Source organism: Periplaneta americana, chromosome 17 (genome assembly GCF_040183065.1).
Source record: "Periplaneta americana isolate PAMFEO1 chromosome 17, P.americana_PAMFEO1_priV1, whole genome shotgun sequence".
Classification (NCBI taxonomy): domain Eukaryota; kingdom Metazoa; phylum Arthropoda; class Insecta; order Blattodea; family Blattidae; genus Periplaneta; species Periplaneta americana.
This window is the reverse complement of record NC_091133.1, coordinates 26,654,679-26,669,137: the sequence shown is the minus strand read 5'-3', so window position 1 is coordinate 26,669,137 and position 14,459 is coordinate 26,654,679. Positions and strand designations below refer to the sequence as shown.

At 33.5% G+C, this 14,459-nt stretch overlaps 1 protein-coding gene across 6 annotated transcripts in view; it reads left to right on the top strand.

Moving 5' to 3' along the window:
- The window catches only part of atl (atlastin GTPase), a 174,555-nt gene extending 161,381 nt beyond the window's left edge, over positions 1-13,174 (top strand). For all 6 annotated transcript variants that reach the window (XM_069817415.1, XM_069817412.1, XM_069817417.1 and 3 more), the window contains one exon: positions 11,548-13,174. In XM_069817415.1, the coding sequence (XP_069673516.1) occupies positions 11,548-11,673 (126 nt within the window). In that variant the 3' untranslated portion in view covers positions 11,674-13,174. The remainder of the gene's footprint in view (positions 1-11,547) is intronic.
- The last annotated feature ends 1,285 nt before the right edge of the window (positions 13,175-14,459 follow it).

Genomic DNA, 14,459 nt, shown 5'->3' with positions numbered 1-14,459 from the left:
TACATAGTGTTTTGTGCTCTGCACATTTCGATTCTAAATACATGTATTTTGTAAACGAGAGGAGACGTTTGTTGCCCAATACAATACCAACGATATTCGATTTTCCATCTCATTTTAAAAGAAAAGAGACTTCTAGGCCTCCACTGAAGAAACTTTCTCTTCGTGGCAGAGGGAAATTCAGTAGAACACCACCAGAATTGAATTCAGGTCTGTATAACATACTGGCATGAATACGATTTCCAGTAGCTTGTGTCTGTCCAACGAAACTGAAGCTTACGTGTCTTCCACTGAAAGCGTGTTCAATCTCACCTGCATTTTCATAATGCCATCATTACTAATTTACAAAAAAAAAATAATGTTATTTAGACATCTGAATATGCTCATTACTTACGTTTCACTCTATCGACGATTCATTGCACTCAAAAAGAAGAAAACATGTCAACTCCAGTTAGGCCTAGCTAAGATGTATGAAATAAAATGTTGCTGCATGAGTTTACTGACAACTATTAAAAATAAAGAAGTGTTAGTAAAAATGGGATATACGAGTTATTGCGATATAAAATAAGATTCACAAGATACAACTTTCCTGGACTACCCTTTCTGTCTCATCCTATAGGAACTACACCCACTTCTGTATTTGTTCCACATCTTAAAGCTTCAATGTCAATGTAAGATTTATAGAATAAAATGTTGCGTGGGTTTCCTTCCCACTTGTAAAAATGGGATGTATGAGTTGTTGCAATATAAAATAAAATTCACAAGATGCAACACGTTATATACAGTCCTTTCAGCCTCATCCTATAGGAACCACGCCCACTTGTATCCAAATTTTTAAGCTTCGATGTTAACGTAAGATGTATGGAATAAAGTTGCTGCATGGGTTTTCTGACAGCTGTTAAAATAAAGAAATGTTAGTAAATTGGAATATATGGGTTAATGCGATATAAAATAAGATTTACAAGATGCAACATATTCTATACAGTTACTTTCCGTATTATATTATAGGAACCACGTCCACTTGTTGACCAGTTAATACATGGTGGATATAGGTACAAAAGTTTCAAAGATGGCGGTGCGATCGCCACTCTATATTCTTACTTCTAGCTCGTTGGTTTGATCTCTGGCCAGATCGTGAAAGAATATGTGATGCACAAAGCAGCTGTTACATCCTCTCTTTCCAACCCACACCTATTTTCTTCAGGATGTCCATCCACTCTGTCAAACACCTTTTCTAGATCCACAAATACTATATACACTTCTTTATTCTTTTCTAGGTATCTTTCGCCGAATGTTCGTAGTAATCCAATTGCATCCCTCATACCTTTTCCCTTCCTGAAGTCAAACTGCTCTTCATCCAACTGTCCTTCCATCTTAGAATATAATCTTTGATTCAATGTTCATAGGAGAACCTTCACTGAGTGATATCAGACTGATAGTCCTGAACTCCTTACTTTTTTGGTATTATTTTTCTTTGTTATTGGCAACAACAGTGTGTCCGTAAAATCTTCAGGGCATTCTCCTTTCTCATATATTTCGTTGTATAATGATAGAATTTCCTTCTTTTCTCCACCCAAGCATTTCACTAACTCAGTGGGGATTCCATCAACTTCTGTTGCTTTTCCATTTTTCATTTGCTTAAGCACAAGTTCAACTTCTCTTAAAACAGAAAATCCTTTTTCGTCTTCTGATGGTTGATTTGTCTTCTATGGCTAACATATCTGGACGATTCCCTGTCTCATGTAACTCATCTACATATTTCGTCCATGTGTTCAGTATTCCTTGTTTGTCTGTTATTTCATTTCCTACTTCGTTTTCTATCAACCAGATGGATTTTCTGTTCTTATTTAATTTTGCTGTGGGTTTTTGACCTGATCAGAGACTAGAAAATCACAATTAGTCTTTGCTTCCCACATATATTTATTGAATCGTAATAGATCTGCAAGCTAAAGCAAGGAAATATTCTATTGCTTTTACTTTTTAACTTTGCTTTAGAATATGCCATTAGAAAAGTCCACGAAAACAGAGAGGGTTTGGAATTGAACGGGTTACATCAGCTGCTTGTTTATACAGATGACGTGAATATGTTAGGAGAAAATCCACTTATTAGGGAAAACATGGGAATTTTACTTGAAGCAAGTTAAGAGATAGGTTTGGAAGTGAATCGCGAAAAGACAAAGTATATGATTATGACTCATGATCAGAACAAAGTACGAAATGGAAATATAAAAATTGGAAATTTATCCTTTGAAGAGGTGAAAAAGTTCAACTTATAACATCTTGAACAAGAGTAACAAGTATAAATGACATTCAGGTGGAAATTAAACTCAGAATAAATATGGGAAGTGCCTGTTATTATTCGGTTGAGAAGCTTTTGTCATCCAGTCTGCTTTCAAAAAGCTGAAAGTTAGATCTGGAACTAGCCTGGTCCCTTTAGTGCCAGTTAAGAGGGATTCTACTGTATTACAAAAACTAGCAGTTTTCATTAGCAAAGAATTGGTTAAGTGCTGTAAATTTTATCAGTATTGTTCGACTCTCATAGAAAACACATCACATTACCTCTCTATACACGCAGATAAAGAAACCACTGACACAGATACATTAGACATATAGCACAAGGCTGCTGTATCAAAGGGGTTCATTCCACTAAGTTCATTCTGGATAACAGAATTGCTAAACAACAGAATGATGGATTCTAGTTCGTTACTTTGTTTATTGAGCTGTCACCCTAAATTGGCTCATAAATGTTACAGTTCTTGAGAGTTCTCAATCATTGTTTTACTAACTGTACAACTGTATAAACATTGAACTGCTATCCTATTATACTCATCCATACAGTGTTTATCTATCCCTTACATTTCCAGATATTGCACGAAATCCTAAGACTGTGCATTACAAGACTTTTTTAATCTAATGACACAAAAATATAAAAGACAAATATGCAAGTTCATTTTGGCTGTAAATAAATTGAAGCTTTACATCAGTTCAAAAGGTATGATGAAAGATTTTCTTACGAGAAGTAATGCTTGTGAATAGTTGTTTTTATGTAGTAAATCGATAATGTTTATTAAATGTTTCATATTTACGAGGAAACTTCAATAGTCATTATATACATATGTATTTAAAAATAAACTTTTTAAATATGTACAATGTTTATTTTTAGAACTGAATATGGTAATGTACATTCATCAGTGCATTAAACTTCAACAAACAAAATTTAATAACACAATCCCAAGGGAAAAAATGGAACTCTCTGCATCAAAATTCACAGTTAATTCCCGATTTACCACGAAAATCGTCTGTAGCTGCATTTAGTTTGGCAACAGGCCATGATTGTTTGGCCAAACACCTGCATAGAATTGGAATATATCAGTCCCCTAACTGTCCATTGTGCAACTCAAACCAAGAAATGTATTCAGAACATCTCAAAATATGTGCTTCAGTGGCTGGTCATGATAATATCTTTGAAAAATATTGGAATGCAAGAGGTCAAATGACTTCATTGTCAAATGCCTGGCATTAGAAAACAACATTATTCATCAGTATTCATAATTATTGTAATACAGTAATACATAATAGCTTAAAAAAATAATAAAAGTTTTTGTAACCTTATGACAATTTTAAATGGCGGCCATGTGACGTGAAGAACAGTGTAGCCAACGTCGCACCTATGAAGACAATGAAATAGTGCTTGATGATTTGAATCTCTTTAACATAATATATATCTCTAATGTCTGCTTGTTTTATATACTATCTGTCACTCGAATGAAACTTTTACGCTCTGTAGGAACAGAGAATTTAGCACTTTCCTATTTAGACTCATCCGACACCCCTTCGATGCTAGGTAACTATCGGTGCTGGATCCTGGACTCATTTCACTGGCATTATCACCTTCATCTTATTCAGGTGCTAAATAACCTACGATGTTGATAAAGCATCTTAAAATAACCTACTAAAAAAACACCTCTTTGAAGCAGGTGAGTTCAAGTGGTAAATTTAAAGATATCGTCTCTGCGCATTGTTTGCAAGGTCCAAGTGACAGCTTACCGATGCTACTCGATCTACTCCAAGGACATACTGGGGTTTTCAGTATGTTTTCATGTGTGAACAATGTAAAGAGTAAACACAATGTGCGGCATGTGCAATCCACGAAAACCACTCATATCTTTGTCCAACTCTTCCCTTTCACATGAATGGCTTTTTTTTTTTTTGGTCTAGCTGGATATGAGAGATTTTACTATACAAAGGAATGAAATGCAGTATTCTCTGAAATGAGAATGGAATATGACAGACCATTAACCTAGCTTTCTACCAACAAGATACTGAAAAGCAACTTTCATTTTTTGGGAGTTGGCTATGGTTTTATTTCTCGTTACCTCTCTGACATTCTTAAGGGCTCACTTCCAGCATCTTCCAGCCACAATTGAACTCCTGGAGTCTGTATCCCTGTCACTGAAAGATGCTATTGGTGTCATGGAGATAGTACAGAATTTTATCTGTAGTAATGTCACGAGAGGTCTGAGATCTGAGAGCTCAGACCTTGAGTGACATTTATTAGGACTATTTCGTGAATAAAATAAAAATTTAAATAATATATCCCTAAAATTCGATCACAAAATGTTAATAAATGTATATTAACGAATACTTAACCTATTCAGACATTGTGAAGTTGAAATACTCGTAGATGAATATCGATTATTGCAATAAAGAAATTCGATGTTATTATTCAGTAATGCCAATTGCGAAAAGCGAAATACAGGTTTAACTTTGTTAATTACATGTACTGCACTTTTCTCTTATTATTATAACAAATAGGCTACATTTTCATTATCTGCTGAAATCATAATTTAATTTAACAGTAACAGTGGGGACACCTATATACCAATGCTTATGTATTCACAGCGAGACATGTTGCTACACAGTGAAGCCATCTCTGTATAGATAGACCTAATTAAAACATGAATTTTATTACGCCATACGAAAGGCAGTGTGGTCAAAGACATTATTACTATGCAAGGTCTTTGAGTTTGATATGCGATGATGTTACATAAATTTGAACGTCTATTAATTGTATAATTTCAATACAAATGTTATAGGCTACAATTTTATAGGTTACGTTAGGCCTACCTGTGGAAGCAGAACCAATGTCAGCTGGGCCTTGTTTCGACCGTTACTTACAATGAGTGCTACACGAAAGCATTTTTTATAGCTCGACAAACGCATTCTCGCTGTAGTGTGTAACGGAACTAAAGCTGCATCTACACAGTTCAATATTCCAATCGCGTATGCGTGCAATCTGGGAAGAATAGAATCAAGTTTAAAGGTACGTTCAATTAAGATGCATAAAGATTTTGTGTCTACATGGTGCGCCGTTTTGAACGTCGTCTTCACTGCGTAAATATATTAATTAATATTAAATATCAATCTTGCATTCATTGCTTTAAAGTTGAAAGAAAAGTTTAACCGTGTAGTTGCATCTTAATGTATTCATGATCATCAATTTACGGGGAAACAGTTGGCGACGACTAAACAAAAGAACGACCATGCGATAAATTGATAGCGATAAATCTAGCTGCAGAAATTATCGCAAAGTCTGACTGTGATTGGTTAGAATTCAAAATTTCATTACACTTCATTGGTCGAAAATGGAATGACGTCATATAAACGAAATACCTGGATCTGTAGACACAACATGAGCTAAAAATTAGTAAATATTCTGACAAGGAATCCTGGGTAAGAAAAGATAAAATAGTGAGTGAAGTTATTCAGGAGAATGAGTTTACAGTAGAATTACCTTGGGAATCACGAGCAATGGCAGCTATGACATACTTGCCAATGACATATATTGTGCCATAGAAAGGCTCTTCTTGGTCCACAAAAATGTATTACGAGACAACAGAAAAAATTTCACACCCAAAAACTTAGAAATGTGGCTAATTGTGTAGAGCAAGAGTGCAGAAATGTAAACTCCATTTTTATGGGAATATTAGTACCATACTAATGGTACACTTTCCATTAATATAAAATATAAAGATGTCATAGTTATGCTAATGTGAATTACCTCAAGCTAGTATTGTGAAAATACCAGCGCATGAACATAAATTGTCCTAAAAGGCAATAAAAGATTAGCATCATTATTTCATGATGCAAATCGTCCTAATTCTTTTGTGTATATACATCTGAATTATAAATTTGTGAAACAATTTCTATAAAAGGCTAAAATAATTTTTAAAGACTTAAAAAAGCTAATCTATTATAATAAAAAGCTAAAACCACTTTCATAAAAACCTAAAAATCTGAGCCTTTAGTAATCACTAATCACTGTCAATATGAGTTGCAAGTTTGAAGTGTCGGAAGTGCACACTTTGTCAAATTACATTTTGTAAAAAATCTGGAAACAATAGAAATGAGTCATCTTTCAATTTATCCACTCTCAAACTAAGTGACACTTAGTCATTCTGCACTTCTGCTGCACTCCCTGAATTTTTCGTAAAATACTGCCAGAAATGCTTTTTATTTGTTACCTTTTCTTTTTTGAAATTATAAAATGTTATGCAGAATATCCCAGTTCTGACTATGTAATATTTTGCCATGCAATTATAAAGAATCAGGAGACATATCAATTTTAAATTGTGAGATTTGTTTATGTAGAGCATGGGTGGGCATTTACTGGTTTGCGAACCAAAAGTGCTTCGAAACTTTCTTCCAATGCCGAGAGATGGGGCTGTGATTTACAGGGCCGGTCTCTTTGTATCAGTCGTTCTGTACCGTACAAATCAAAACAATTGAAGGAGTCAGAAGCAAAAGGGTATAAGTGAATTTTAGTTACTTTTGAGAAAATGTGATTGCAATGTTTAAGCTTTCGTAAATTCCGCGAAGTTTTAATTTTAATTAAAAAAAAAAAGTATTATTTTGAGCTAAAAATTAGAACCAAATATTATCCAAATTTTTGAAGTAGACTTGGTGTGAAAGACTGAAACATCTGACTATACTATGCCTGAGCTGTTTAATTCTTTTATAATCATGTAGATGTTTGGAACATTTTTCCAGCTACTTTCACCATAGAAGTTTCAATGAATTACCCGTCAACGAATTGTTTTAGGATGGGCATGCATGATGGATCTCAAAAGATAAAATATAACACTTGTAATGTTCCTGTGATTAATATTTTTGAGCATAAAAGGCAAAGAACATTTTCTCCTTTGGCAACATAGATAAAAAGCTATTCTACCCATTCGTAATGAAATTTGCATTTAAATGATTGTTTCATTGTCTTTGAAAGTGCCATGACAATAATTCAACTCGAATTGAAGGGTCAGGTGCAAAGAAGTAGAAGCGACATTTCTAAAAAAAATTAGTTAAGTGCATCCAGGGTAAGCTAAAGCAAGCAACTTTAGTGGCAAAGGGATATATCCTTTCACCAGATCACACATTAAAATTAAAATTAAAACTTCACTGAATTTATGAAAGCTTAAATATTTTCAATCACATTTTGTCAAAACTAACTAATGTGCTCTTATACCTTTGCTTCTGACTCCTTCAAATATTTTGATTTGTACGGTACAGAACAACTGATACAAAGAGACCGGCACTGTAATCACAGCCCGATCTCTTGGCGTTGGAAGGAAGTTGCAAAGCAGTTATGGTTCACGAACCACTAAATGCCCATCCATAATGTAGAACTATGTATGATGCAAGTTACTACTTACCAGGTCACAAATCAGAAATCATGTGCTGCGGAGGTGGAATTAAAATCTTAGGTACTGAACAGTCACATCAAAATACTAATATTGTATTTACTTGTCTTTTAATTCTTTAATATCTGACATGCTGTCACAATAATTGTCATCCATCATCATCAGTACTGTTGCTCCTATCTGGCATTCTTTCGGCATCATCACTGTCGCTGTTACTGTCCATACCATTGTCCTGAATGAGAATTATTTCATTACCGTTTTTTACAATTCCATTGTTTTCAAAATATTGTTTGTCACTTTCGTCCATGTGGTGGGCATATATTATTTTCCCAATCTCTCCTATTTCTTTAAATATTTGTTGGCACAAATGTTCAGCATCTCTAATTTTGAATGTTGTGTTTTTGCTGATCTTACATCTGACTATAGTAATTTATTGGGATTCAAATCTGGATCATAAGGAGAAAGTTTTAGTGCATTGTATCCATGTTTTGTCAATATCTGATCTGTCAAGTAAGTTTTGTGTGCTGGCACAATTAGATAATGTCATATTAAAGCGTACCTATATATATATATATGTGTCAATTTAAACAAAAAAATATATGTTGGTTGGTTGTTTGTGTGTTGTAGACTAGGACGAAATTGGAAGTGAATTTGGAATCAATATTGATAGAAGCAATTTAGTATAATTTTCAGTATTCATCTCTTGATAAGTTTATTTAAGTGTATTTATTTGGTTGCAATGCATTACAATGTTGAATGACAGCATTGACCTCTGGTCATATAGCTATCACTCACTTACCAACATACAATTTTATACATACATAGGCAGGTCTACTTACATTACATACACACACATATTTTAAAATTTATTTTATATTTCTTCTAAGTTATTTTCCTTAATTGCTTTTTTCATACTTTCCAAAAATAAGTTTCTAAGGATTTTATTATCTGTTCAGTTATAATTCTTGATGGTTTGGCTAATAGAAATAACCATAGAAAATCAAAGTACGCCACTCATTTAAAAGAAACAGGTCATGAGTTAGGACATAGTACAGACACCTTTAAAATTATAAAATCATGTCATAATAATAAATTAATAAACAGTGCTAAAGAGTTTTACATAACTAAACAATATTTGGTTCATAATAATAATCCTTCATACAATCTCTGACCCGTTTCAAATAGTCTTTCATTTCAACACAGTCAATATCAATACGTAAACACGAGAGCAGTACACACTCAGTAACATCAAGTCAGTCGAACACATACACGCAAGTCGTCAACATATTGTAGTCCTCATCATTATTATGTAAATACATAAAAAATACAACATTATACAGGATTTTAGAAACGTTCACATTTTTACAACACATATATATGTTACAGATCTCAAAATCGAACATATGGAGGTTTTATGAGATTACCAGTGAAGTAATATCGTCATCTTTTTACAATAATATCAATATTTGATCATGTTGAAAAGTTAGACTTTACATTCGGTAATATGATAGATCGGCTTCACATGTACAGACATTAATACCTATAATTTATAGTATTTGTTAAACAGTTGTGTTCACACCAGTACAACATTAAGGATTTTGACGTATTTTAATTCATCATGTTTTTATCGAAAATTTTAGAAGACAATGATTGTTACACATAGCACAGCAATTTTAACGTGATTGAAAATGTCCTATCCAGTCTTCATTGCATTTGTGCACATATTTTTCACAACATATGCAACATATTCACGTTTGATATTTTAAAACATTAGATATTGTCATGTACTGCCTGATGATGCCCTAGGAGGGCGAAAACGTTCGTATTTGTAATAAATTCATAACAAATTTTATATAAATACATTTAAATTAGTTATACAATGTAACTTCTTTTTGCATATTTTGATTGTTAAGTCATTAAGATTTGATAATTGTCAGCCTGGTTGACACAGTTGGTATAGCGCTGGCCTTCTATGCCCGAAGTTGCGGGTTCGATCCCGGGCCAGGTCGATGGCATTTAAGTGTGCTTAAATGCGATAGGCTCATGTTAATAGATTTACTGGCATGTAAAAGAACTCCTGCGGGACAAAATTCCGGCACACTGGCGACGCTGATATAACCTTAGCAGTTGCGAGCATCGTTAAATAAAACATAACATTTTAAAAAGTTGATAATACGAGTAAAATGATGCCCCATATCTCATTGCCATGGAACATTCTGGCTTGTCAGGCACTGTAGAGTTTTTATGCCAGTATTTGGTGTTTTAGCTAGTCACATATTTATTGCTAACAATGCATGCCCACTGTTTAAAGTTACTTTACAGAGTTGTTTAGTCTATTTCCCCTCTGAATCTAGTATTACACATATAGTCACGACGCTGTTATTTCCGGCGTGACTCCTCCTCTTTGCTTACATCTTAGGAAGTGAAGGCTCTATAAAGTCTAGGTAGGTAGTATCATTCGCCTTTTTTGTCCTTTCGTTGCCGAGCTATCAGACGAGGAATCTATTTGCTACACCTTTAAACATTATATGTCGTAGCTCCTATGATAATAAATCAAACGCAATGTAATTCAGCAAATAATTGAGCGGCAAATAACGTCCTTGTGTGATTTCTGCAAATGCCAACGAAAGAACCAAAATTATTATATTATATATATTATATTAAATATTTATCGAGCCTTAGGAAATGCATAACGTTTTCATAAGCAAATCACAAGACGCACATGTTTAAATGTAGCTGACTTGCAATGTGATTGGCTGCCAGAAATTAGAGTGACGGGACTATAGATAATTGATTTCACTTACACATTCCAAAACAGTACTACCTAGGAATCATTTTTCTTCTTTCTTTAGTTTTACACCTTTGTTTTCTTTACATTTACTTTTAATTTCAACTCATTGCAATATTTTTCAATAGCATTAAGTGATTTGTGCAATCTGATTACTGTTATCGCACCATGTATCAAGTCATCAGCATACAATAATCATGGTATACTTACATTCTTAATAATAGGTACATATAGGTTACTTTTAGTAATGTGTTCTAATACATCACCTGTAAATAAATTAAATAGACATAGACGAAATGGAGGAGAACCACAGATGTAAACAAAGTGAGTTACAGACCGGAAGGTCAAAGTAAGGCCAAACATACAAAATGATGGCGATGTATTCGAATTGGCTGTTAATGATTTTTCTCTAATATTTTTCTTGCATAAAATAATCACATGCGTAGACATGTGTTTCCAGAAGCATTTGTCAGGGAAATTAGGTATTTGCAGAATTATGCATCAGGTTGAAAACTCCTTAAGAACTTCTAACAGTAAGAACATTTTTATTTATTTATTTATTTGTCTGTAACAGGACAGAGCCCCAATTACAATAGACAGTACAAAATTATAATTACTTATGCCATAAAAATTAAAAAGAAAATAATAAGAAAAGAGAAATACAGATGGCGCACAAAGTGGTGTATCTGCTTGAAGAACCTTTAATGATATATTGTGTAGGCTATCTTATTTTTATTCCTTTGTCAGCTACCGTAAAAGATTTGTAAATTCTGAGCCTCATGGTTGAGAATTGTTGGACACGGGATTTGAGGTGGAGGTTGGAAGCATTTTCTGTTGTTATTGTGTGTTGTAGATCAATTGGCTATGAATTATAGCATGTAGAAAACTCTAGCTGTGACAATTTTGTAATTTTAGAATTTTAGGTCGTGGATAATTTGACAAACCTTTACTTGCTTTTAACATGTACAATGAGAAAGTGCCATTTTATAACGCGCATTTTTTTACTATGTTTTTTGCTGTTTCACTTTTCTGATATTGAGTTTTTGTTAATTTTGAATGTTTCAGATTATGAAACCAACATATCAACAGTTTCTGGAGAAGAGCCTGCAGCAGGCAGCATTGCATGCAACAGAGGCAGCTATTAGTAGCAATTCAACATTACAGTCTAATGGGAGACTGAAGCACTCTTGACTGCAAGTACCACTGCATTGAATGTCTTGGCCTTGTGATAATGAACATGGACTTTTATAAGGAATTTTGCAAGTGATAAGTGACGTGAGAGTGTCAGTACCGTTAATTGAAGTATGTTTTCTAGGATAATACAAACCTAACCAACCATCTCAGTGCCTGAAAATTATCTTCCAGTTAAGTAATTTACATGTATAAAGTGTCTGTTATAAAGTTTTTTGATTAATTTTAGCAGTGCCACTCGTTTATTGTATTTCTAAATGGGGAGGGGAGGGGGGGAAAATTGAAAGTAGATCTAACAATATGTATTACAGGTGATCAAATCATTTGCCATACGAAGGACGTTAAATCAGGATGTATTGTTAGCAGAAATGTGTACGAATTATTTTGGAGCTAGAAATGAAAAACAATAAAATTTCAGAAGTATCTGGTGTCTGTGTAACAATATCCTGATAAAAATGGCATTTGGTTTGTGAAATCTGTTGTATTTATGTTAACTTAAATGTATGCAGTCCTGAATGTTTTATATAGACCTTGGAGTTTAAATTTTGTAATAATTTCACTATGAGTATATATTATCTATATTTCTTAAACATCTTTCGTTGTAAAATAATTTTTTTTTCCTATAATAATGTGTGTGAAATTCTGCTTGTTGGTGCCTGTTAGATTATTGGTAGTCGGGTGGTGGATTTATTTTAATCAAACTCATATAGTTTAAAAACGCAGAAGTTGTTAAAAAGAATTTAAATTTATGGTTAAAATTTTGAGTTATATCCATGTTGAATATTTGTGCTCGGAGAAAGTAGAAAAAATATTTGTAATCATCAGTTTGTTGCATAGAAAAAGCAAACTTGAATTATTTATGGTTCAAGGTTATACGTAATGCAGTATTATATTGACTGATGGACTCTCTATACTGAGCATAACTATAGTTCATAACTAGAGTATTATAGCTCTGGTCGTTGAGCATTTTAAAAGGCCAATAGCAGTGCTTTCTCTTGTGGGGTAGCACTGTTATTGGCTTTTTTACTTGATTATCAAACTCCACTGCAGAACTGTGGTATCTGGAAGGCTACAAAACTGCTGTAGGCTGGGAATGAGGGAAATATATACATATATATTTTTTCTACACTTGTCTAAAAAGAGAGAAATATGAATTTTTGTGTTTGGTATAAGTTGTTTAATTATTATAATTTTCCTATGTTATATAGTTTCCTGTAGCGAAGTGCTTGACATTTTGGTTTGTAGAATTTAGAAGTCACAGTACCACATTAGTTCATGCAGTTTATAATGTACAACCAGTGCCATAAGAGGAGAAGGTGGCCTCGCATTTTCTTGCCGCTACGCAGATAAGTAATCAATGAATATAATGTGCTCAACATTGAAATTATGTTTTGATGCTCATTGATATGTTTATATATGTGATATAATTAAAATATTTAGATGCTAAATTCCTGTAGTTATACTTGGGTTTGGTAAATAAATCCCTATTTTTGTAATATTCTTTATTCTCTCTTATTTAATTTGCTGATGGATTCTGTTCACAGTCACAATCTCATTTTCCACAATAGGTGATGTTATCATTCTCTGTATTTACTTTTTCACTGTAAACTGTACGAAATAGCTGTCTGTAGCAGTATTATGCGTAAAGCTTCATTTTTACACTGCAATTTGCTTACAGAGCTTACTAATACTAACTAGTCCCCCATCCACACAAAAAAAAAACAGTGAAATATAAAAAAAAAATCTGATATAAAACAGCATTAAAACATTTCTCAAACATTCACACATATTTCTCAGTGGAGAGCAGTATTTTCTTCCGTCTCTTGAGCAATTTCCATTGTCAGAGGCTGGTTTAAAACACTCATACTGCTCCCTTCCACCCAGTATGCTTCCTAGATTGTTCTTATATGATAAACATTGTTTTTTCAACATTAACGTTTTTGGTCTGCTAATGATTTCGTTAACCTTGGCTATATCCATCTTCATTGCTTAGCAGAATTGCAATTGTTTATGCTTTTCAGTCTGTTTATAACTGAATTTTGTCATGTAGCATGTTGTAAAGTCCAGAAGAAGCTACAAAAGCTAGTTGTTCTATGGTGAAAAATAGACAGAGTACATGATCATCATTTCAAAGCTGCCTCCTTGGCTATGATTATTTACACTGATGGCTCACTCAATTAAGCTGAAGAAACAGCAAGCTTCTATTTCATCAACTAAACTATTTCCAACTAAAGATTGAAGTAGACGTAAACAAAACCGAAATATATTACTCCGCAATCGCAAGATAGCTATCAAAGCACCCACCAGGGCGCAAGTGAGCACGCAGGGCAGCCACTGTCTGATATATTGCAGACATTTCAACACATTCATTAACTAACCCGTAAAATGCTCACAGAGGGTTCATATTTATTATTTCTCTACTGGGAATAGTGGATTTTCTTTTTCTGTAGATTCGTGATTGAATGTTGTTCTTTGAAGAGTGGAGAATTTCTTTAATTCTACAGAAATTTATTTGAGGTTGGCGACACTGATTCTCGCACTGTGTTATATCAGCTGTGCTGATGTGCTCTGTGAAGCTGCAAGTCACCTTGGGAGGGATTTAATGCCTATTACGCATGCGCATTGCCATAATACACGTTACAATGATTTAACACGCAATGTCTGAAACTACTAATATAAACATGTTATTTAAATCGTAAGAAAGTGTTCTTATAAGCATGTTTAATTCACTCGTATTCCATGTATATTATACATTTTATTATTTTGAAAAGGTACTATTTTAATGT